Raw genomic sequence first — 27712 nt, 5'->3', positions numbered from 1 at the left:
CCCCGGACTCTCTGATCGCGCTCATTCCCCTGCGGCCTTTATCACCACAATGAGGTTTTCTTCCACCCTGAAGCTTTTGTGGTCGGAGTCTCCGGACTGATCTTATCTCCGCGCCTCAGCGATGGCATTTCTACACCTCGTTATCCCAACAACAACCTAACAATACGAGTCTGACTGTGAACGCTGGAGTATTTTATCCTCTATATGGGAGTATTTTATCCTCTATATGGGAGTATTTTATCCACTATATGGGAGTATTTTATCCACTATATGGGAGTATTTCATCCTGTATATGGGAGTATTTCATCCTGTATATGGGAGTATTTTATCCACTATATGGGAGTATTTTATCCACTATATGGGAGTATTTTATCCACTATATGGGAGTATTTCATCCAATATATGAGAGTATTTTATCCACTATATGGGAGTATTTTATCCACTATATGGGAGTATTTCATCCTGTATATGGGAGTATTTCATCCTGTATATGGGAGTATTTCATCCTGTATATGGGAGTATTTTATCCACTATATGGGAGTATTTTATCCACTATATGGGAGTATTTTATCCACTATATGGGAGTATTTCATCCAATATATGAGAGTATTTTATCCACTATATGGGAGTATTTTATCCACTATATGGGAGTATTTTATCCACTATATGGGAGTATTTCATCCAATATATGAGAGTATTTTATCCACTACATGGGAGTATTTTATCCACTATATGGGAGTATTTTATCCACTATATGGGAGTATTTCATCCAATATATGAGAGTATTTTATCCTCTATATGAGAGTATTTCATCCACTATATGAGAGTATTTTATCCACTATATGAGAGTATTTTATCCTCTATATGAGAGTATTTTATCCTCTATATGAGAGTATTTTATCCTCTATATGAGAGTATTTTATCCTCCATATGGGAGTATTTTATCCTCCATATGAGAGTATTTTATCCTCCATATGAGAGTATTTTATCCTCCATATGGGAGTATTTTATCCATTATATGAGAGTATTTTACCCACTACATGGGAGTATTTTATCAACTGCATGGAAATATGCTATCCTCTATATGGGAGTATTTCATCCACTATATGGGAGTATTTCATGCACTATATGGGAGTATTTCATCCTCTATAGGGGAGTATTTCATCCACAATATGAGAGTATTTCATCCACTATATGGGAATATTTTACCCACTAGATGGGAGTATTTCTATCCTCTATATGGGAGTATTTTATTCACTATATGAGTGTATTTTATCTACTATATGGGAGTATTTCATCCACTATATGGGAGTATTTCATGCACTATATGGGAGTATTTCATGCACTATATGGGAGTATTTCATCCTGTATATGGGAGTATTTCATCCTGTATATGGGAGTATTTCATCCTGTATATGGGAGTATTTCATCCTGTATATGGGAGTATTTCATCCTGTATATGGGAGTATTTCATCCTGTATATGGGAGTATTTTATCCACTATATGGGATTATTTCATGCACTATATGGGAGTATTTTATCCACTATATGGGAGTATTTTACCCACTATATGGGAGTATTTTACCCACTATATGAGAGTATTTTACCCACTATATGAGAGTATTTTACCCACTATATGAGAGTATTTTACCCACTATATGAGAGTATTTTACCCACTATATGAGAGTATTTTATCCACTATATGGCAGTATTTTATCCACTATATGGGAGTATTTTATCCACTATATGAGAGTATTTTATCCACTATATGAGAGTATTTTATCCACTATATGAGAGTATTTTATCCACTATATGAGAGTATTTTATCCACTATATGAGAGTATTTTATCCACTACATGGGAGTATTTTATCCACTACATGAGAATATTTTATCCACTACATGGGAGTATTTTATCCACTACATGGGAGTATTTTATCCACTACATGGGAGTATTTTATCCTCTATATGGGAGTATTTTATCCTCTATATTGAGCTGATATGAGACCAGGCAGCGGCTCAGCACTTGCATCTTGTCTTCTTCATAACTTTATTTATATAGACAATGGATGACACAGACTCCTTGAACACTAAAGGTCCTTTCTTTTATTGTTTTTTTTTCTATTTTTGGTCCCTAAAAAAAGCAGCAAACATTAGAACCAGTAGTAATATAGTAACAGTAGTAATACGAGGTGTTAGCGCCAAAACGGGAGCGTAATATAGGCGTCGGTCCCGGAATACTGGGCGATCTGGATCAGGACAGTGAAGGCGGAGTCCTACTGGGGTATGGAAGGCAGCATGCGGCTACTCAGCCCCGGCGTCCAATCAGGCGGCCTCACTATGAGATAAGAGAGACATCAGATGTTACCCCACTTCCCCAATGTATGGGAAACACAGCCCATAATACCACCAACTACAGGACACTGTATGTATGTACACCTCATAATCTGCCATCATAGAGAACTTACATGACTTCTTTCTTGAATCTCTTCAAAGCCTCTTCAGCTACAAGTTCAGCAAATTTAGGATCCTCCATGTGGATGTGGCCCGGGACAGAGAAGGTGAAAGGCTCAGAATCAAATAGATTCACCGTAACAGTGGTCTCAGAGGGCTCCCCCCCAATACTGGAGGATGCCTGGAAGAGGAATGTAAAAGAGTATAACTACTATAATACTGCCCCCTGTGTACAGGAATATAACTACTATAATACTGCCCCCTATGTACAGGAATATAACTACTATAATACTGCCCCCTATGTACAAGAATATAACTACTATAATACTGCCCCTATGTACAAGAATATAACTACTATAATACTGCCCCCTATGTACAAGAATATAACTACTATAATACTGCCCCCTATGTACAGGAATATAACTACTATAATACTGCCCCCTATGTACAGGAATATAACTACTATAATACTGCCCCCTATGTACAAGAATATAACTACTATAATACTGCCCTCTATGTACAAGAATATAACTACTATAATACTGCCCCCTATGTACAGGAATATAACTACTATTATACTGCCCCCTATGTACAGGAATATAACTACTATAATACTGACTCCTATGTACAAGAATATAACTACTATAATACTGCCTCCTATGTACAAGAAAATAACTACTATAATACTGCCCCCTATGTACAGGAATATAACTACTATAATACTGCCCCCTATGTACAGGAATATAACTACTATAATACTGCCCCCTATGTACAGGAATATAACTACTATAATACTGCCCCCTATGTACAGGAATATAACTACTATAATACTGCCCCCTATGTACAGGAATATAACTACTATAATACTGCCCCCTATGTACAGGAATATAACTACTATAATACTGCCCCCTATGTACAGGAATATAACTACTATAATACTGCCCCCTATGTACAAGGATATAACTACTATATTACTGCCCCCTATGTACAAGAATATAACTACTATAATACTTCCCCCTATGTACAAGAATATAACTACTATAATACTGCCCCCTATGTACAGGAATATAACTACTAAAATACTGCCCCCTATGTACAAGAATATACCTACTATAATACTGCCCCCTATGTACAAGAATATAACTACTATAATACTGCCCCCTATGTACAAGTATATAACTACTATAATACTGCCCCCTATGTACAGGAATATAACTACTATAATACTGCCACCTATGTACAAGAATATAACTACTATAATACTGCCCCCTATGTACAGGAATGTAACTACTATAATACTGCCCCCTATGTACAGGAATATAACTACTATAATACTGCCCCCTATGTACAAGAATATAACTACTACAATACTGCCCCCTATGTACAAGAATATAACTACTATAATAATGCCCCCTATGTACAGGAATATAACTACTATAATACTGCCCCCTATGTACAAGAATATAACTACTATAATACTGCCCCCTATGTACAGGAATATAACTACTATAATACTGCCCCTATGCACAAGAATATAACTACTATAATACTGCCACCTATGTACAAGAATATAACTACTATAATACTGCCCCCTATGTACAGGAATGTAACTACTATAATACTGCCCCCTATGTACAGGAATATAACTACTATAATACTGCCCCCTATGTACAAGAATATAACTACTACAATACTGCCCCCTATGTACAAGAATATAACTACTATAATAATGCCCCCTATGTACAGGAATATAACTACTATAATACTGCCCCCTATGTACAAGAATATAACTACTATAATACTGCCCCCTATGTACAGGAATATAACTACTATAATACTGCCCCTATGCACAAGAATATAACTACTATAATACTGCCCCCTATGTACAAGAATATAACTACTATAATACTGCCCCCTATGTACAGGAATATAACTACTATAATACTGGCCCCTATGTACAGGAATATAACTATTATAATACTGCCCCCTATGTACAGGAATATAACTACTATAATACTGCCCCCTATGTACAAGAATATAACTACTATAATACTGCCCCCTATGTACAGGAATATAACTACTATAATACTGGCCCCTATGTACAAGTATATAACTACTATAATACTGCCCCCTATGTACAGGAATATAACTACTATAATACTGCCCCCTATGTACAGGAATATAACTACTATAATACTGCCCCCTATGTACAGGAATATAACTACTATAATACTGCCCCCTATGTACAAGAATATAACTACTATAATACTGGCCCCTATGTACAAGTATATAACTACTATAATACTGCCCCCTATGTACAGGAATATAACTACTATAATACTGCCCCCTATGTACAGGAATATAACTACTATAATACTGCCCCCTATGTACAGGAATATAACTACTATAATACTGCCCCCTATGTACAAGAATATAACTACTATAATACTGGCCCCTATGTACAAGTATATAACTACTATAATACTGCCCCCTATGTACAGGAATATAACTACTATAATACTGCCCCCTATGTACAGGAATATAACTACTATAATACTGCCCCCTATGTACAGGAATATAACTACTATAATACTGCCCCCTATGTACAAGAATATAACTACTATAATACTGGCCCCTATGTACAAGTATATAACTACTATAATACTGCCCCCTATGTACAGGAATATAACTACTATAATACTGCCCCCTATGTACAGGAATATAACTACTATAATACTGCCCCCTATGTACAGGAATATAACTACTATAATACTGCCCCCTATGTACAAGAATATAACTACTATAATACTGCCCCCTATGTACAAGAATATAACTACTATAATACTGCCTCCTATGTACAAGAATATAACTACTATAATACTGCCCCCTATGTACAGGAATATAACTACTATAATACTGCCCCCTATGTACAGGAATATAACTACTATAATACTGCCCCTATGCACAAGAATATAACTACTATAATACTGCCCCCTATGTACAAGAATATAACTACTATAATACTGCCCCCTATGTACAGGAATATAACTACTATAATACTGCCCCCTATGTACAGGAATATAACTACTATAATACTGCCCCCTATGTACAGGAATATAACTACTATAATACTGCCTCCTATGTACAAGAATGTAACTACTATAATACTGCCCCCTATGTACAGGAATATAACTACTATAATACTGGCCCCTATGTACAAGTATATAACTACTATAATACTGCCCCCTATGTACAGGAATATAACTACTATAATACTGCCCCCTATGTACAGGAATATAACTACTATAATACTGCCCCCTATGTACAAGAATATAACTACTATAATACTGCCCCATATGTACAGGAATGTAACTACTATAATACTGCCCCCTATGTACAGGAATATAACTACTATAATACTGCCCCCTATGTACAAGAATATAACTACTACAATACTGCCCCCTATGTACAAGAATATAACTACTATAATACTGCCCCCTATGTACAGGAATATAACTACTATAATACTGCCCCCTATGTACAGGAATATAACTACTATAATACTGGCCCTATGCACAAGAATATAACTACTATAATACTGCCCCTATGTACAAGAATATAACTACTATAATACTGTCCCCTATGTATAAGAATATAACTATTATAATACTGCCCCCTATGTACAGGAATATAACTACTATAATACTGCCCCCTATGTACAAGAATATAACTACTATAATACTGCCCCCAATGTACAAGAATATAACTACTATAATACTGCCCCCTATGTACAAGAATATAACTACTATAATACTGCCCCCTATGTACAAGAATATAACTACTATAATTCTGCTCCCTATGTACAGGAATATAACTACTATAATACTGCCCCCTATGTACAAGAATATAACTACTATAATACTGCCCCCTATGTACAAGAATATAACTACTATAATACTGCCTCCTATGTACAAGAATATAACTACTATAATACTGCCCCCTATGTACAGGAATATAACTACTATAATACTGCCCCCTATGTACAGGAATATAACTACTATAATACTGCCCCCTATGTACAGGAATATAACTACTATAATACTGCCCCCTATGTACAGGAATATAACTACTATAATACTGCTCCCTATGTACAAGAATATAACTACTATAATACTGCCCCCTATGTACAAGAATATAACTACTATAATACTGCCTCCTATGTACAAGAATATAACTACTATAATACTGCCCCTATGTACAGGAATATACATATTGGTTACAATACTCTTTGTACTCACTGTTGATACTTGGAATATCCCTCCCTTATCGCTCTGGGTGAGGTTGGCCAGCTTAGACACCCATCCATACTGCTCACTCAGGTCCTCTAATACTGTGGTGGTATTGAGCATCTTCTCTCTGAACCTCTGCAGCAGGTCCTCGTACTGCCTGGTGAACGTCTCGGAGAGACGGATGGACTCCTCAAACGTCTCCTTTAGGTTTCCTTGCATTTGGTCACTCCTGGTGCAGTCTGGGCAGGAGAAGACATATATCATCAGTCATTGGCCCACAATTATATCCGTTTGCCTGTGGAATATGCTGAGTGCGGCAGATTAATAAATAGTGGCGCCAGGTCTTCATTACTCATTACTTCAAACTCCTCCATCATCAAAAACATCTACTTGATCTCCATCTGCGCCATCATCACCATCTTCATCCATACGCTACGTACATCATCGTTACCTTCTACATAATCATCAACAACTGCATCTACATGACCATTCCTTGTCATCTGCAACCCATCCCAACATCAGCAAGATTATTATTTTCTGATTTATCTCATAACCCTTCATCATAAACTTCTTCTGATATCTTCATCACCTACTTCATCATAATCATTACCTCCACATGGACCACCACCTTCTTCATGACCAACATCTACATCATCTAATCCACCATTATTTATATCATCAGCTCCATCACAATCTCCACCATCATCTACATCACCATCATGTCCATTACCTTTTCCTAGTCCATCATCAGCTGCATAATCATCTAAATGACCTTCATGACCACCATGACCACCATGACCACCATGTCCATAAGCTTTTCCTAGTCCATCATCAGCTACATAATCATCTAAATGACCACCATGACCACCATGACCATGGCCTTTCTCTACACCGTGTTTACTGTACATAAAGGTTTTCATGTCCATCATGTCCATGTACATTCAACACAAAACCCTCTAGTTGACCATCATCTAATCACACACCCAATTATAACCATGATCACCACCATATTAATCTTTAACATGTCCATCATCATCTACGTCTTCTTCATCATCATCTACGTGACCGTAATCTTCATTATTATCTACACATTCATCACCATCACAATCTACACCGCTGTCATCTTCATCGTCATCTACATGAACTTTTTTTTTCATAATCATCTACATCTTCACTCTCTTAATAATCTGCTGTATGTGACCAAGATCTCCCAATTAATTACATGACCATCATCGATATCATTGCCTGTTCACCTACAACATCTACATGACTACGAGCTCCATTATCATCTTCTTCATCATCTACATGAGCAGGACCTCCAGCATCATCTTCTTCATCATCTACATGAGCATGTCCTCCATCATCATCTTCTTTATCATCTACATGACTACAAGCTCCATCATCTACATGAGCAGGACCTCCATTATCATCTTCTTCATCATCTACATGAGCAGGACCTCCATTATCATCTTCTTCATCATCTACATGAGCAGGACCTCCAGCATCATCTTCTTCATCATCTACATGACTACAAGCTCCATCATCTACATGAGCAGGACCTCCATCATCATCTTCTTCATCATCTACATGACCAGGACCTCTATCATTATCTTCTTCATCATCTACATGATCATGACTTCCATCATCATCTTCTTCATCATCTACATGACTACGAGCTCCATCATCTACATGAGCAGAACCTCCATCATTATCTTCTTCATCATCTACATGACCAGGACCTCCATTATCATCTTCTTCATCATCTACATGACTACGAGCTCCATCATCTACATGAGCAGGACCTCCCTCATCATCTTCTTCATCATCTACATAGTAGATCTCTACCAGCCCAGCCCGAAGCTAATAGCAGGTGGTGTACAACCTTCCTGCGGACCAGCTACCTCCATGACCCTTCCAGCTTGCTGAATCTGCTGCCACTGTTTGGCCATTGCCTGCTGTTGAATAAAGAACTGTAAGTTGATTTGCACAATGTTGGCTCTGTCTGATCTCTGGATATGGCTGTCACCACCACGGGCTTCCCCATCCATTACCCAGGGACTCATCCTACAGACACCTCAAGGGTTGTCCCAGGGAGAAACCATTGCATCAGCCTCTCCCTCCATATTTCTTGCACACACCACCTGCTGGAGACCTGCCAGGCTGTAGGACAGCCCTCCAGTCCCCATACCATGCACCGTGACACTAGCGCGCCCTAGGCCGCAACCGCCAGCCACTCGGGTATTCTGGGCTCCGGTTGCCTCCGGGCCCCAAGAAAAGGCTAGGCCCCGGTGGGGGATGTGGCACATGCATCATTATTATCCACTTTATCTTCACCAACATAAACATCTACTCAGCCATGACCTTCATCATCTACAAATACATCAACATAAAAATCACCATCATCATCACCATCATCATCATCATCACTACCGATATGAACAAGATCTAAATCATCTACAATATCAGCATCTACATCTCCTCCATCTTACCCCCGGAACCTTATTGAATATCTTACTAGTTCCTCGCGGCTTCTTACCGATGGCCAGGATCTCCTTGCACTTCTCGCACTTCTCCTTCATCCTCAGGCATCCGGCAGAGTTCCTCCTCAGTTCCCGGCAGACCATCTTGTCATCTGTGGAATTCCCTGATCATAAACAGTCAAAATTATCAGGAGGTTAATGATTCTAGAAAGAGAGAAGAGTCGCCATGTAATTCCACAACCTTCTGATGGACTATCAAAAATGTTAGTTGGACTAAAGAGCACCTCATTGTTTAGGTAGCACAAGACTCTTCTGAGACTTGGCACCTCTATAGGTTGGCTTGGACATCTAGCACCAGGATGAAGCATTGTAAACCAAGAACACTGACATACTGGTGTGTGCCCCCTCTTCCAGCCCTTGTTTTTAAGAGAAAAAGGCTTTAAAAATTATGCAAATGAGCTTGAGGCCCCATGTTCTATTAACATCTATGCATTTGCATAATTCTCAAAGCCTTTTTTCTAAAAACCAGGGCATAGGAAGCTAAGAGAAGAGCGGATCCTGCCAGAGGGGGCGCACACCCGTATGTCAGTGTGCTGGGTTTACAATCCTTCATCCAGGTGGTGGATTTCCTTTAAACAGAGAACATAAAGTTTTGTGCTAAAACTTACACAAATTTTTGTCAAAAATATTTAACCCCACCCCTTCTAGATTTTCTCACTCCTTTAAAGGTCTAAGTGAAAATTTGCATCTTTTTTAGGCTAGAAAACTGGGGAAAAGATGTTTAATAATTCTCACTTTTGTATTTTACAAGGTATGGCCTCAAAATTAAAGGGGTATTCCAAAGGTCTTATTTTTTAAACATCCTTAGGAGAGGTTGGTGGTTGTCCAACGTTTGCCAATAGCGAAAATCTGAAGTGCATTTAGGTGATCACTGAGGCACAGGACCTGAGGCACAGGACCATACATTGTATAGTGGCTGTACATAGTATTGCAGCTAGGCTGCATCTGGGCCGTGTGACCCGGGGGCATGACACCACTGCTTGGGGAAGTACTCTGTGGTGAATTTTGGGGGGGTCCGATCTCTAAGCATTCCCCTAATTATAAGACCTTTGAATAAATGGACCACAATAGGTCCTCCATGTCCAGTGGAGAAGTGGATACAATTGTGTTCAGTGGAGACTATATGGACTCTAAACATTGTAACAAACTGGGATTTGTGCTGTTGCTGTCTCCACAAGCAGTTCTTCTACTGTAGGGACTTGTGCTGGTGCTGTATATATATATATATATATATACTGGTGTGTAAGGACTACATGAGGTGGTATCATGTACCTCTCCCCTCTGCCCCCTGCTCCGCCAGCTGGCTGTGCCTCTCCATCATCTTCTTTGCGGCTTCAAACAGCGACTCAAAGTTACCGGAGAAAAACGGGTCAAAGAGGGCAGAGCGCTCCCTGCGGGTGTGGCGGGTGAAGGGGAAGTTGAGTCTCTCAAACGGGAAGGGACCCCACAAGGGGGCGCTAAATGACTGCTGGAAGGGACTAGAGACGAAGGGCTTCATCTGGGCGAAGGCTTTGATGCTGTGCTGGAAGAGCTCGTCCACGCTGTCCTCCACCATGCTGTAGCCGTCCTCCAGGTCCTCCAGGCTCATGTGCTGCTGCTCGTCCTGGCGGCTCAGGGAGTCCATCTTGTCTCCATTCATGGATATGGACAATGGAGACGACTGGTTCAGGAACTCCTCAAACTGTGGATGACAGAACACACTGGAGTCACTGGACGACTAGCGGACATGCTGATAGCTGCACTAGGTGGCGACGCAGAGCAGTGTGCTACATGAGTGCTTGTCCTGACAGCGCACCGTGTGGTCTGGCATGGTATTGCACTTTTATATTACACCTCTGGAGTGATGAGAGTCTCCTGCCCAGTGTGTGGACATTAACAGCACTCCTTGTGGTCTGGCATGGTACTGCACGTTTATGTTACACCTCTGGAGTGATGAGAGTCTCCTGCCCAGTATGTGGGCATTAACAGCACTCCGTGTGGTCTGGCATGGTATTGCAAGCAAATACTACAACATGGCTCTGCTACAACACACTCACCTGACGTCCTACCAGGCCGGAGCCGCTGCGGCACGTCTTGGAGTAGAAGCGGACGCAGCTCTGCTTTAAGCAGGGTTTACACTCCTCCCACAGCGCCAGCACCGTGTCATTACAAATCTCCTGAGCGTCCGAGAGGCGCTGCTCATACACCTGCGCAGATCTGAGGGCTTCCTGCAAGTGAGGAAAACGAATAATGTATAGTGACATCATCATCATCATCATGACTATAGTGACATCATCACCATGTGTACAGTGACATCATCATCATCATGAGTATAGTGACATCATCACCATGAGTATAGTGACATCATCACCATGAGTATAGTGACATCATCACGAGTATAGTGACATCATAATCATGTGTACAGTGACATCATAATCATCATGAGTATAGTGACATCATCATCATCATGAGTATAGTGACATCATCATCATCACGAGTATAGTGACATCATCATCATCATGAGTATAGTGACATCATCACCATGAGTATAGTGACATCATCATCATCATCATGTGTATAGTGACATCATCATCATCATGAGTATAGTGACATCATCATCACGAGTATAGTGACATCATCATCATCACAAGTATAGTGACATCATCATCATGAGTATAGTGACATCATCATCATCACAAGTATAGTGACATCATCATCATGAGTATAGTGACATCATCATCATCATGAGTATAGTGACATCATCATCATCATGAGTATAGTGACATCATCATCATCACAAGTATAGTGACATCATCATCATCATGAGTATAGTGACATCATCATCACGAGTATAGTGACATCATCATCATCATGAGTATAGTGACATCATCATCATCACAAGTATAGTGACATCATCACCATGAGTATAGTGACATCATCACCATGAGTATAGTGACATCATCACCATGAGTATAGTGACATCATCACCATGTGTATAGTGACATCATCATCATCATGAGTATAGTGACATCATCATCATGAGTATAGTGACATCATCACCATGAGTATAGTGACATCATCACCATGTGTACAGTGACATCATCATCATCATGAGTATAGTGACATCATCATCACGAGTATAGTGACATCATCATCATGTGTACAGTGACATCATCACGAGTATAGTGACATCATCATCATCATGAGTATAGTGACATCATCATCACCATGAGTATAGTGACATCATCATCATCATGAGTATAGTGACATCATCATCACCATGAGTATAGTGACATCATCATCACCATGAGTATAGTGACATCATCATCATGTGTACAGTGACATCATAATCATCATGAGTATAGTGACATCATCATCATCATGAGTATAGTGACATCATCATCATCACGAGTATAGTGACATCATCATCACGAGTATAGTGACATCATCATCACGAGTATAGTGACATCATCATCATGTGTACAGTGACATCATCACCATGAGTATAGTGACATCATCACCATGTGTATAGTGACATCATCATCATCATGAGTATAGTGACATCATCACCATGAGTATAGTGACATCATCACCATGAGTATAGTGACATCATCATCATCATGAGTATAGTGACATCATCATCATGAGTATAGTGACATCATCACCATGAGTATAGTGACATCATCACCATGTGTATAGTGACATCATCATCATCATGAGTATAGTGACATCATCATCACGAGTATAGTGACATCATCACCATGAGTATAGTGACATCATCACCATGAGTATAGTGACATCATCACCATGAGTATAGTGACATCATCACCATGAGTATAGTGACATCATCACCATGAGTATAGTGACATCATCATCATCATGAGTATAGTGACATCATCATCATGAGTATAGTGACATCATCACCATGAGTATAGTGACATCATCATCATCATGAGTATAGTGACATCATCATCACGAGTATAGTGACATCATCACCATGAGTATAGTGACATCATCATCATCATGAGTATAGTGACATCATCATCACGAGTATAGTGACATCATCACCATGAGTATAGTGACATCATCATCACGAGTATAGTGACATCATCACCATGAGTATAGTGACATCATCACCATGAGTATAGTGACATCATCATCATCATGTGTACAGTGACATCATCATCATCATGTGTACAGTGACATCATCATCATCATGAGTATAGTGACATCATCATCACGAGTACAGTGACATCATCATCATCATCATGAGTATAGTGACATCATCACCATGAGTATAGTGACATCATCATCATGAGTATAGTGACATCATCACCATGAGTATAGTGACATCATCATCATCATGAGTATAGTGACATCATCATCACGAGTATAGTGACATCATCACCATGAGTATAGTGACATCATCACCATGAGTATAGTGACATCATCATCACGAGTATAGTGACATCATCACCATGAGTATAGTGACATCATCACCATGAGTATAGTGACATCATCATCATCATGTGTACAGTGACATCATCATCATCATGTGTACAGTGACATCATCATCATCATGAGTATAGTGACATCATCATCACGAGTATAGTGACATCATCATCACGAGTATAGTGACATCATCACCATGAGTATAGTGACATCATCACCATGAGTATAGTGACATCATCACCATGAGTATAGTGACATCATCATCATGTGTACAGTGACATCATCATCATCATGAGTATAGTGACATCATCATCACGAGTATAGTGACATCATCACCATGAGTATAGTGACATCATCACCATGAGTATAGTGACATCATCACCATGAGTATAGTGACATCATCACCATGAGTATAGTGACATCATCACCATGAGTATAGTGACATCATCACCATGAGTATAGTGACATCATCATCACGAGTATAGTGACATCATCATCACGAGTATAGTGACATCATCATCATGTGTATAGTGACATCATCATCATCATGAGTATAGTGACATCATCATCATGAGTATAGTGACATCATCATCATGTGTACAGTGACATCATAATCATCATGAGTATAGTGACATCATCATCACGAGTATAGTGACATCATCATCATCATGAGTATAGTGACATCATCATCACGAGTATAGTGACATCATCACCATGAGTATAGTGACATCATCACCATGAGTATAGTGACATCATCACCATGAGTATAGTGACATCATCATCATGTGTATAGTGACATCATCATCATCATGAGTATAGTGACATCATCATCATGAGTATAGTGACATCATCATCACGAGTATAGTGACATCATCACCATGAGTATAGTGACATCATCACCATGAGTATAGTGACATCATCACCATGAGTATAGTGACATCATCATCATGTGTATAGTGACATCATCATCATCATGAGTATAGTGACATCATCATCATGAGTAAAGTGACATCATCATCATCATGAGTATAGTGACATCACCTGCAACTTACGGTGTGACCTGGCATCATACTCATCTCCTGAAATACTTTGTGCTGCTGAGAGATGCTACTTTTCCCACTTTATAACTCTCATTCTGTAACCTTCTCTAAGATCAATGGGCTCCTCTGCTGAAATACTCTGTTCTGCTGAAATACTCTGTTCTGCTGAAATACTCTGCTCCTTTCTTTATTACCTTATTTCCAGCCTTTGAGCTACAATGTCCTCTCCTAAAGTACTCTGTGCTGCTGTGGACTCTGCTCTGTCCATCATGTAGTCTTCATCAGCGGCCACCCACAAGATCTGTACACTCCTCTGCTGAAATACTCTGTGCTGCTACAGACCCTGCGTTATATCACACTCAGTCTATGGCCTTTTACCGATCAGTCAATCTTTTCCACTTTGTACTGCTGTGAGACTCTGTTCCTTCTGTTATATCCTAGAGTAGTGCCATTACTCCTGGGACTGATGACCCCATTACCTTCCCCTACTCAGGTAATGAGGCCCCTGTCCCAGGATCCCTTTATATTGAATTACATATTTCTTCCCCTGGTTATACTGCATTGAGCAACACTACCACCAAAACTGACCACTAGTCCAGGCTGACATTCCAGCAAGCCAAGGGTGTTCACTATAGTTTCCATGCCTGCTAGTCTCCAGGTCAGCCAGTCTCCAGGTCAGCCAGTCTCCAGGCCTGCTAGTATCCAGGTCAGCCAGTCTCCAGGTCAGCCAGTCTCCAGGTCAGCCAGTCTCCAGGCCTGCTAGTATCCAGGTCAGCCAGTCTCCAGGTCAGCCAGTCTCCAGGTCAGCCAGTCTCCAGGCCTGCTAGTATCCAGGTCAGCCAGTCTCCAGGTCAGCCAGTCTGCAGGTCAGCCAGTCTCCATGCCTGCTAATCTCCAGGTCAGCCAGTCTGCAGGTCAGCCAGTCTCCAGGCCTGCAAGGCTCCAGGTCAGCCAGTCTCCAGGTCAGCCAGTCTCTATGCCTGCTAGTATCCAGGTCAGCCAGTCTCCAGGTCAGCCAGTCTCCAGGTCAGCCAGTCTCCAGGCCTGCAAGGCTCCAGGTCAGCCAGTCTCCAGGTCAGCCAGTCTCCATGCCTGCCAGCCTCCAGGTCAGCCAGTCTCCAGGTCAGCCAGTCTCCAGGCCTGCTAGTATCCAGGTCAGCCAGTCTAAAGGTCAGACAGTCTCCAGGTCAGACAGTCTCCAGGTCAGCCAGTCCCCAGGTCAGCCAGTCTCCATGCCTGCTAATCTCCAGGTCAGCCAGTCTGCAGGTCAGCCGGTCTCCAGGCCTGCAAGGCTCCAGGTCAGCCAGTCTCCAGGTCAGCCAGTCTCCATGCCTGCTAATCTCCAGGTCAGCCAGTCTCCAGGTCAGCCAGTCTCCATGCCTGCTAGTATCCAGGTCAGCCAGTCTCCAGGTCAGCCAGTCTCCATGCCTGCTAGTATCCAGGTCAGCCAGTCTGGAGGTCAGCCCGTCTCCATGCCTGCTAGTATCCAGGTCAGCCAGTCTGCAGGTCAGCCAGTCTCCAGGTCAGCCAGTCTCCATGCCTGCTAATCTCCAGGTCAGACAGTTTACAGGTCAGACAGTCACCAGTCCTGCTAGTCTCCAGGCCTGCCAGTCTCCAGGTCAGACAGTCTCCAGGCCTGCTAGTCTACAGGTCTTCTAGTCTCCAGGTCAGCCAGTCTCCAGGCCTGCTTGTCTCCAGGTCAGACAGTCTCCAGGTCAGCCAGTCTCCATGCCTGCTAGTATCCAGGTCAGCCAGTCTCCAGGTCAGCCAGTCTCCATGCCTGCTAGTCTCCAGGCCTGCCAGTCTCCATGCCTGCTAGTCTCCAGGCCTGCCAGTCTCCAGGTCAGACAGTCTCCAGGTCAGACAGTCTCCAGGTCAGACAGTTTACAGGTCAGACAGTCACCAGTCCTGCTAATCTCCAGGCCTGCCAGTCTCCAGGTCAGCCAGTCACCAGGCCTGCCAGTCTCCAGGTCAGACAGTCTCCAGGTCAGACAGTTTACAGGTCAGACAGTCACCAGTCCTGCTAGTCTCCAGGCCTGCCAGTCTCCAGGTCAGCCAGTCACCAGGCCTGCCAGTCTCCAGGTCAGACAGTCTCCAGGTCAGACAGTCTCCAGTCCTGCTAATCTTCAGGTCAGCCAGTCTCCAGGTCAGCCAGTCTCCATGCCTGCTAATCTCCAGGTCAGCCAGTCTCCAGGTCAGCCAGTCTCCATGCCTGCTAGTATCCAGGTCAGCCAGTCTGGAGGTCAGCCAGTCTCCATGCCTGCTAGTATCCAGGTCAGCCAGTCTGCAGGTCAGCCAGTCTCCAGGTCAGCCAGTCTCCATGCCTGCTAATCTCCAGGTCAGACAGTTTACAGGTCAGACAGTCACCAGTCCTGCTAGTCTCCAGGCCTGCCAGTCTCCAGGTCAGACAGTCTCCAGGCCTGCTAGTCTACAGGTCTTCTAGTCTCCAGGTCAGCCAGTCTCCAGGCCTGCTTGTCTCCAGGTCAGACAGTCTCCAGGTCAGCCAGTCTCCATGCCTGCTAGTATCCAGGTCAGCCAGTCTCCAGGTCAGCCAGTCTCCATGCCTGCTAGTCTCCAGGCCTGCCAGTCTCCATGCCTGCTAGTCTCCAGGCCTGCCAGTCTCCAGGTCAGACAGTCTCCAGGTCAGACAGTCTCCAGGTCAGACAGTTTACAGGTCAGACAGTCACCAGTCCTGCTAGTCTCCAGGCCTGCCAGTCTCCAGGTCAGCCAGTCACCAGGCCTGCCAGTCTCCAGGTCAGACAGTTTACAGGTCAGACAGTCACCAGTCCTGCTAGTCTCCAGGCCTGCCAGTCTCCAGGTCAGCCAGTCACCAGGCCTGCCAGTCTCCAGGTCAGACAGTCTCCAGGTCAGACAGTCTCCAGGTCAGACAGTCTCCAGTCCTGCTAGTCTCCAGGCCTGCCATTCTCCAGGTCAGACAGTCTCCAGGCCTGCTTGTCTCCAGGTCAGACAGTCTCCAGGCCTGCTTGTCTCCAGGTCAGACAGTCTCCAGGCCTGCTTGTCTCCAGGTCAGACAGTCTCCAGGCCTGCTAGTCTACAGGTCTTCTAGTCTCCAGGTCAGACAATCTCCTGGCCTGCTAGCTTCCAAAGTAAGGAGTTTCCTGACAGCCTTTTTTTCTTCTGTTCTAACCCTCCCAATATAAGAACCCCTGCGGCCTAGCCACCATCATAGCCTGCCCCTCCTGATCACTGCTGCCCCCGTGGGGATGTTGCACTTCTGGTAGAGATATCCTACAGCTGCAATACACTGCTGCTCCCTGGAAATCCTCTGTGCTGCTGTGGTGACGGGGTACAGCACTGACCTCCTTGTTCCTCTTGGTCTCCTCCAGGGAGCGCAGGATCTCCTGGTGCTCCTGTCCAGTCTGGTCCATGAGGATCTTCATCTGTCTCACCCCGCTCAGCGCATTCTCGAACTGTGCGGCGATGTACCTCCTGCCGTCCTCCGAGATCTCTGCAGCGGGAGGGATGGAGCAGAGCTGAGTGTGTCATCCAGCACAGCAGAGGTGTCCAGCAACTCAAAGACAGTGGGGCACATTTACTTACCCGCTCCATTCGCGTTCCAGCGGCGGCTTCTCGGACGAGTGTTCGGGTCTTTCCGAATCCGTCGGGTTTTCGTTTGGCCACGCCCCCCGATTTTTGTTGCGTGCATGCCAGCGCCGATGCGCCAAAATCCGATCGCGTGCGCCAAAAACCAAATACTACAGGCGGTCCCCTACTTAAGGACACCAGACTTACAGACGACCCCTAGTTACAGACGGACCCCTCTGCCCTCTGTGACCTCTGGTGACCTCTCTGGATGTTACTATAGCCCCAGGCTGCAATGATCAGCTGTAAGGTGTCTGTAATGAAGTTTTATTAATAATCCTTGTCCCATTACAGCAAAAAATGTTGAAACTCAGATTGTCACTGGGGCAAAAAAAAATTTTTGTCTGGATTTACAATTATAAAATATACAGTTTCGACTTACATACAAATTCAACTATCTTGTTTGTAACCCAGGGACTGTCTGTATATGACAGTATTATTGGGAGTATGATTGTCATAGTGTATGGGGGTATTATGATGCAGTATGGGGGTATTATGATACAGTTTGGGGGTATTATGATACAGTATGGGAGTATTATGATGCAGTATGGTAGTATTATGATGCAGTATGGGAGTATTATGATACAGTATGGGGGTATTATGATACAGTATGGGAGTTTTATGATACAGTATGGGAGTATTATGACACAGTATGGGAGTATTATTATACATTATGGGAGTATTATGATACAGTATGGGAGTATGATTGTCATAGTGTATGGGGGTATTATGATACAGTATGGGGGTATTATGATACAGTATGGGAGTATTATTGTCATAGTGTATGGGGGTATTATGATACAGTATGGGAGTATTATGATACAGTATGGGAGTATTATTATACATTATGGGAGTATTATGATACAGTATGGGAGTATTATGATGCAGTATGGGAGTATGATTGTCATAGTGTATGGGAGTATTATGATACAGTATGGGAGTATGATTGTCATAGTGTATGGGGGTATTATGATACAGTATGGGGGTATTATGATACAGTATGGGAGTATTATGATGCAGTATGGGAGTATGATTGTCATAGTGTATGGGGGTATTATGATACAGTATGGGAGTATTATGATACAGTATGGGAGTATTATGATGCACTATGGGAGTATGATTGTCATAGTGTATGGGGGTATTATGATACAGTATGGGAGTATTATGATACAGTATGGGAGTATTATTGTCATAGTGTATGGGAGTATTATGATGCAGTATGGGAGTATTATGATGCAGTATGGGAGTATGATTGTCATAGTGTATGGGAGTATTATGATACAGTATGGGAGTATTATGATACAGTATGGGAGTATTATTGGCATAGTGTATGGGAGTATTATGATACAGTATGGGAGTATTATGATACAGTATGGGAGTATTATTGTCATAGTGTATGGGAGTATTATGATACAGTATGGGAGTATTATTGTCATAGTGTATGGGAGTATTATGATACAGTATGGGAGTATGATTGTCATCGTGTATGGGAGCATTATGATACAGTATGGGAGTATTATGATGCAGTATGGGAGTATTATGATACAGTATGGGAGTATTATGATGCAGTATGGGAGTATTATGATACAGTATGGGAGTATGATTGTCATAGTGTATGGGAGTATTATGATGCAGTATGGGAGTATTATGATGCAGTATGGGAGTATGATTGTCATAGTGTATGGGAGTATTATGATACAGTATGGGAGTATTATGATACAGTATGGGAGTATTATTGGCATAGTGTATGGGAGTATTATGATACAGTATGGGAGTATTATGATACAGTATGGGAGTATTATTGTCATAGTGTATGGGAGTATTATGATACAGTATGGGAGTATTATTGTCATAGTGTATGGGAGTATTATGATACAGTATGGGAGTATGATTGTCATCGTGTATGGGAGCATTATGATACAGTATGGGAGTATTATGATGCAGTATGGGAGTATTATGATACAGTATGGGAGTATTATGATGCAGTATGGGAGCATTATGATACAGTATGGGAGTATTATGATGCAGTATGGGAGTATTATGATACAGTATGGGAGCATTATGATACAGTATGGGAGTATTATGATGCAGTATGGGAGCATTATGATACAGTATGGGAGTATTATGATGCAGTATGGGAGTATTATGATACAGTATGGGGGCATTATGATACAGTATGGGAGTATTATGATACAGTATGGGAGTATTATGATACAGTATGGGAGTATTATGATGCAGTATGGGAGTATTATGATACAGTATGGGAGTATTATGATGCAGTATGGGAGTATTATGATGCAGTATGGGAGTATTATAGTTGTGGTTGCGGTATACTCACGTTTCAGGTTTTCGGGGGGGAGCAGCGCCTCTGTGACACTGATCAGGACAAGGAGCGGGAGGAGGGCGAGCGGCTTCATCTCTCTGTAAGGACACATACAGTCCCCATCATACAGTGCACCAGGACCGGTATATAGGGGCACCTGCAGCAGGGAGACATTTACACAGCCAGAGCCCGCATTATATTCTATGTATCTGCTGTTATATAACATCACACGTCTCCCCCCCGGGGACATTCCACTATAATCAGCCCAGGAGATTATGTAACCGCGTCCCAGAAACCTGCAGGAGAGGGGGCGACACCACAGAGACACGGGGTCCTGACTGCCCCCTCCCATAATATATAATACTCTGTTACTCTCTGTTATCAGCCATTTCATCCCAGGGAGAGGTGACTCTAGGACAGGGCATACACTGCATCGCTCTCTGCAGGGGATATACCGATATATAGTGATTATTTAGGAGCGCGGTGTGGGGGGGTCACTGTCATCCCCAGATATCCCCCGCAGGCGGTGCTGGGTGACCTTGGCTGGTGACACAGATGCTTCTGTACATGCGAGAATGTGATTGGCTGCAGGGAGAGGAGGCTGCTGGGATACAATAACTATAGCATTATACACAGAAGATACATTGTTCGGAATCCCCTCTTTCACTCTGTAATATGATCCCCTCAAGGTGGTCCCAAATCCTCCCAGACCTTAGGACACTGCACTCACACATTACCATTCAGGGTCCTGGAAAGCTGGGTGACTGGAGACCGGACACAGTGATTGTTAATAACCTTATACTGGGTAATGAAGGAGTTAATCACACAGCTCAGTCATCATGTTACATGTGGGCAATGGACACAAGAATAACAGATCCACCAACAGCAGCAGCTCCATCACCAGCATCTTACTGACAGTCTCCATCACCTGCATATTACTTCACATGGTACACACTGCACATAGTACACACCGCACATAGTACACACTGCACATAGTACACACTGCACATAGTACACAGGACACTGCACATAATACACCCTGCACATAGTATACACCCTGCACATAGTATACACCCTGTACATAGTACACCCGACACACACTACACACCCTGCACACACTACACACCCTGCACACACTACACCCCCTGCACATAGTACACACCCTGCACATAGTACACACCCTGCACATAGTACACCCTGCACATAGTACACACCCTCCACATAGTACACACTGCACATAGTACACACTGCACATAATACACACTGCACATAGAACACCCTGCACATAGTACACACTGCACATAGTACACACTGCACATAGTACACACTGCACATAGAACACCCTGCACATAGTACACGCTGCACATAGTACACCCCCTGCACATAGTACACCCCCTGCGCATAGTACACCCCCTGCACATAGTACACACTGCACATAGTACACACTGCACATAGTACACGCTGCACATAGTACACGCTGCACATAGTACACGCTGCACATAGTACACGCTGCACATAGTACACCCTGCACATAGTAAACCCCCTGCACATAGTACACACTGCACATAGTACACCCTGCACATAGTACACACCTTGCACATAGTATACACACTGCACAACCTGCACACACTACACACCCTGCACATAGTACACCCCCTGCACATAGTACATACCCTTCACATAGTATACACTGCACATAGTACACACTGCACATAGTACACACTGCACATAGTATACACACTGCACATAGTACACCCGGCACAAACTACACACCCTGCACATAGTACATACCCTTCACATAGTACACACTGCACATAGTACACAACGCACATGGTACACACTGCACATAGTACACACACTGCACATAGTACACACACTGCACATAGTACACCCTGCACATAGTACACACCCTGCACATAGTACACACTGAACATAGTACACACTGCACATAGTACACGCTGCACATAGTACACGCTGCACATAGTACACGCTGCACATAATACACGCTGCACATAATACACGCTGCACATAGTGCACAGGACACTGCACATAGTACACACCCTTCACATAGTATACACTGCACATAGTACACACTGCACATAGTACACACTGCACATAGTATACACACTGCACATAGTACACCCGGCACAAACTACACACCCTGCACATAGTACATACCCTTCACATAGTACACACTGCACATAGTACACAACGCACATGGTACACACTGCACATAGTACACACACTGCACATAGTACACACACTGCACATAGTACACCCTGCACATAGTACACACCCTGCACATAGTACACACTGAACATAGTACACACTGCACATAGTACACGCTGCACATAGTAAACGCTGCACATAATACACGCTGCACATAATACACGCTGCACATAATACACGCTGCACATAGTGCACAGGGCACTGCACATAGTACACACCCTTCACATAGTATACACTGCACATAGTACACACTGCACATAGTACACACTGCACATAGTATACACACTGCACATAGTACACGCTGTACATAGTACACGCTGTACATAGTACACACTGCACATAGTACACCCTGCACATAGTACACACCTTGCACATAGTATACACACTGCACATAGTACACCCGGCACACAGTACACAACCTGCACACACTACACACCCTGCACACACTACACCCCCTGCACATAGTACATACCCTTCACATAGTAAACACTGCACATAGTAAACACTGCACATAGTACACACTGCACATAGTATACACACTGCACATAGTACACCCGGCACACAGTACACACCCTGCACAAACTACACACCCTGCACACACTACACCCCCTGCACATAGTACATACCCTTCACATAGTACACACTGCACATAGTACACAATGCACATGGTACACACTGCACATAGTACACACACTGCACATAGTACACACACTGCACATAGTACACACACTGCACATTAGTACACACACTGCACATAGTACACACACTGCACATAGTACACCCCCTGCACATAGCACACCCCCTGCACATAGTACACCCACTGCACATAGTACACCCACTGCACATAGTACACACACTGCACATAGTACACACTGCACATAGTACACACCCTGCACATAGTACACACCCTGCACATAGTACACCCTGCACATAGTACACCCCCTGCACATAGTACACACACTGCACATAGTACACACACTGCACATAGTACACACACTGCACATAGTGTACACACTGCACATAGTACACCCTGCACATAGTACACCCCCTGCACATAGTACACACACTGCACATAGTACACCCTGCACATAGTACACACACTGCACATAGTACACAAACTGCACATAGTACACCCTGCACATAGTACACACACTGCACATAGTACACCCTGCACATAGTACACACACTGCACATAGTACACACACTGCACATAGTACACACACTGCACATAGTACACCTTGCACATAGTACACCCCCTGCACATAGTACACACCCTGCACATAGTACACACACTGCACATAGTACACACACTGCACATAGTACACACACTGCACATAGTACACCCTGCACATAGTACACACACTGCACATAGTACACACACTGCACATAGTACACCTTGCACATAGTACACCCCCTGCACATAGTACACACACTGCACATAGTACACACACTGCACATAGTACACACACTGCACATAGTACACACACTGCACATAGTACACACACTGCACATAGTACACACACTGCACATAGTACACCCTGCACATAGTACACACACTGCACATAGTACACACCCTGCACATAGTACACACACTGCACATAGTACACACCCTGCACATAGTACACACCCTGCACATAGTACACCCCCTGCACATAGTACACCCCCTGCACATAGTACATACCCTTCACATAGTATACACTGCACATAGTATACACACTGCAAATAGTACACACACTGCACATAGTACACCCTGCACATAGTACACACACTGCACATAGTACACACCCTGCACATAGTACACACCTTGCACATAGTACACACACTGCACATAGTACACCCCCTGCACATAGTACATACCCTTCACATAGTATACACTGCACATAGTATACACACTGCAAATAGTACACCCGGCACACAGTACACACCCTGCACACACTACACACCCTGCACACACTACACCCCCTGCACATAGTACATACCCTTCACATAGTACACACTGCACATAGTACACAACGCACATGGTACACACTGCACATAGTATACACACTGCACATAGTACACACACTGCACATAGTACACACACTGCACATAGTACACACTGCACATAGTACACACTGCACATAGTACACACACTGCACATAGTACACACACTGCACATAGTACACACTGCACATAGTACACACTGCACATAGTACACACACTGCACATAGTACACACACTGCACATAGTACACCCTGCACATAGTACACCCTGCACATAGTACACCCCCTTTACAAAGTACAAACTGCACATAGTACACCCTGCACACACTACACCCTGCACATAGTACACCCTGCACAAATTACACAGTGCACATAGTACACACACTGCACATAGTACACCCCCTGCACATAGTACACAGGACACTGCATATAGTACACACCCTGCACATAGTACACACCCTGCACATAGTACACAACCTGCACATGGTACACCCTGCACATGGTACACACCCTACACATAGTATACCCTGCACATAATACACTCTGCAGATGGTACACCCTGCACATAGTACACACTGCACATAGTACACACTGCACATGGTACACCCCCTGCACATAGTACATACCCTTCACATAGTACACACTGCACATAGTACACAACACACATGGTACACACTGCACATAGTACACACACTGCACATAGTACACCCTGCACATAGTACACCCCCTTTACAAAGTACAAACTGCACATAGTACACCCTGCACACACTACACCCTGCACATAGTACACCCTGCACAAATTACACAGTGCACATAGTACACACACTGCACATAGTACACCCCCTGCACATAGTACACAGGACACTGCATATAGTACACACCCTGCACATAGTACACACCCTGCACATAGTACACACCCTGCACATGGTACACACCCTACACATAGTATACCCTGCACATAATACACTCTGCAGATGGTACACCCTGCACATAGTACACACTGCACATAGTACACACTGCACATGGTACACACCCTGCACATAGTAGACCCCCTGCACATAGTACACAGGACACTGCATATAGTACACACCCTGCACATAGTACACACCCTGCACATAGTACACACCCTGCACATAGTACACCCAGCACATAGTACACACCCTGCACATAGTACAGGCTACACATAGTATATCCCCTGCACATAGTGCATACTACACATATTACACACTGCACATAGTATACAGGACACTGCACATAGTACAATCTGCACATAGTACAATCTGCACATAGTACACACTGCACACACTAAACCCTGCACATAGTACACCCCCTTTACAAAGTACAAACTGCACATAGTACACCCTGCACACACTACACCCTGCACATAGTACACCCTGCACAAATTACACAGTGCACATAGTACACACACTGCACATAGTACACCCCCTGCACATAGTAGACCCCCTGCACATAGTACACAGGACACTGCATATAGTACACACCCTGCACATAGTACACACCCTGCACATAGTACACACCCTGCACATAGTACACACCCTGCACATGGTACACACCCTACACATAGTATACCCTGCACATAATACACTCTGCAGATGGTACACCCTGCACATAGTACACACTGCACATAGTACACACTGCACATGGTACACACCCTGCACATAGTACACACCCTGCACATAGTACACACCCTGCACATAGTACACCCAGCACATAGTACACACCCTGCACATAGTACAGGCTACACATAGTATATCCCCTGCACATAGTGCATACTACACATATTACACACTGCACATAGTATACAGGACACTGCACATAGTACAATCTGCACATAGTACAATCTGCACATAGTACAATCTGCACATAGTACACACTGCACATAGTACACACTGCACATAGTACACACTGCACATAGTACACACTTCACATATTACACACTACACATAGTACACCACCTGCACATAGTGCACACTACACATATTACACACTGCACATAGTATACAGGACACTGCACATAGTACAATCTGCACATAGTACACACACTGCACATAGTACACACACTGCACATAGTACACACTGCACATAGTACACACTGCACATAGTACACACTGCACATAGTACACACTGCATATAGTACACACTGCACATAGTAAACACTGCACATAGTACACCCTGCACATAGTACACACACTGCACATAGTACACACACTGCACATAGTACACACTGCACATAGTACACACACTGCACATAGTACACACACTGCACATAGTACACACTGCATATAGTGCACGTTGTACCGGTTCTGATAAATCTGCCCCATTGTGTCCTGATGTCCTGTTACTTCTCGTTACTCTGTGTCAAATAATTATAATTATTTATTATTAGGTGATTGGGTTACAATGTATCAGTCATGTACATCGCTACAGCGTAGCTCAGCTCCATATGCATAATATAAGGAATGACGGTATGAAGCAGTGCTGCAAGGGTTACATCATGCACGTCGCAGTGCGCTGCTTACCTGGGAGACGTCTGGCTGTGTGATGCGGCTGAGATGCGGAGCTTTATATAGCGGCCTCCGCTGCTCAGAGTCAGCAGCCAGGAATGTTTCTAGAAGAGACTCTGGGCTGCAGTACAGACAGTGGCCACCGGGGGAGACGTGTGTAATAGACCTGCAGTGCCCAGAGCCGCCACCAGGTGGTCAGTGAGAGGATGGAATCTATGAGCATCACTTCTCAGAAAACGTCTTAAGACGCTGTTATTTGTGTCGCGGTCACATGAGCTGCCGTCTGCTCCATCACAAAT

The 27712-nt window shown here is 43.3% G+C and overlaps 1 protein-coding gene across 1 annotated transcript; it reads right to left on the bottom strand.

Annotated features, from left to right (window-relative positions):
- Positions 1-2080: 2080 nt before the first annotated feature.
- On the bottom strand, positions 2081-27569 carry CLU (clusterin). The gene is made up of 9 exons (XM_072143893.1): positions 27429-27569; positions 20693-20775; positions 18072-18220; positions 11317-11487; positions 10553-10961; positions 9277-9384; positions 6750-6979; positions 2466-2632; positions 2081-2335 (listed from the first exon to the last, which is right to left on the bottom strand). Exons 2-9 carry the CDS (start codon positions 20769-20771, stop codon positions 2323-2325), a joined length of 1326 nt encoding a protein of 441 aa, XP_071999994.1. The 5' UTR covers positions 20772-20775; positions 27429-27569; the 3' UTR covers positions 2081-2322.
- Between the last annotated feature and the right edge of the window lie 143 nt (positions 27570-27712).

Source organism: Engystomops pustulosus, chromosome 3, assembly GCF_040894005.1.
Source record: "Engystomops pustulosus chromosome 3, aEngPut4.maternal, whole genome shotgun sequence".
Lineage (NCBI taxonomy): Eukaryota > Metazoa > Chordata > Amphibia > Anura > Leptodactylidae > Engystomops > Engystomops pustulosus.
Note: the sequence above shows the minus strand (reverse complement) of the source record. Positions and strands in the feature narration are given on the sequence as shown.

What these genes read in the sequence shown, in the direction of transcription:
- CLU (XM_072143893.1), bottom strand. Translation starts at nt 20,771, where the DNA reads ATGAAGCCGCTCGCCCTCCTCCCGCTCCTTGTCCTGATCAGTGTCACA. An exon ending in CCCCCCCGAAAACCTGAAAC is followed by an intron (nt 18,221 to 20,692) that starts GTGAGTATACCG and finishes CTCCCGCTGCAG; the next exon opens with AGATCTCGGAGGACGGCAGG. An exon ending in GGATATTCCAAGTATCAACA is followed by an intron (nt 2,633 to 6,749) that starts GTGAGTACAAAG and finishes TTCCTCTTCCAG; the next exon opens with GCATCCTCCAGTATTGGGGG.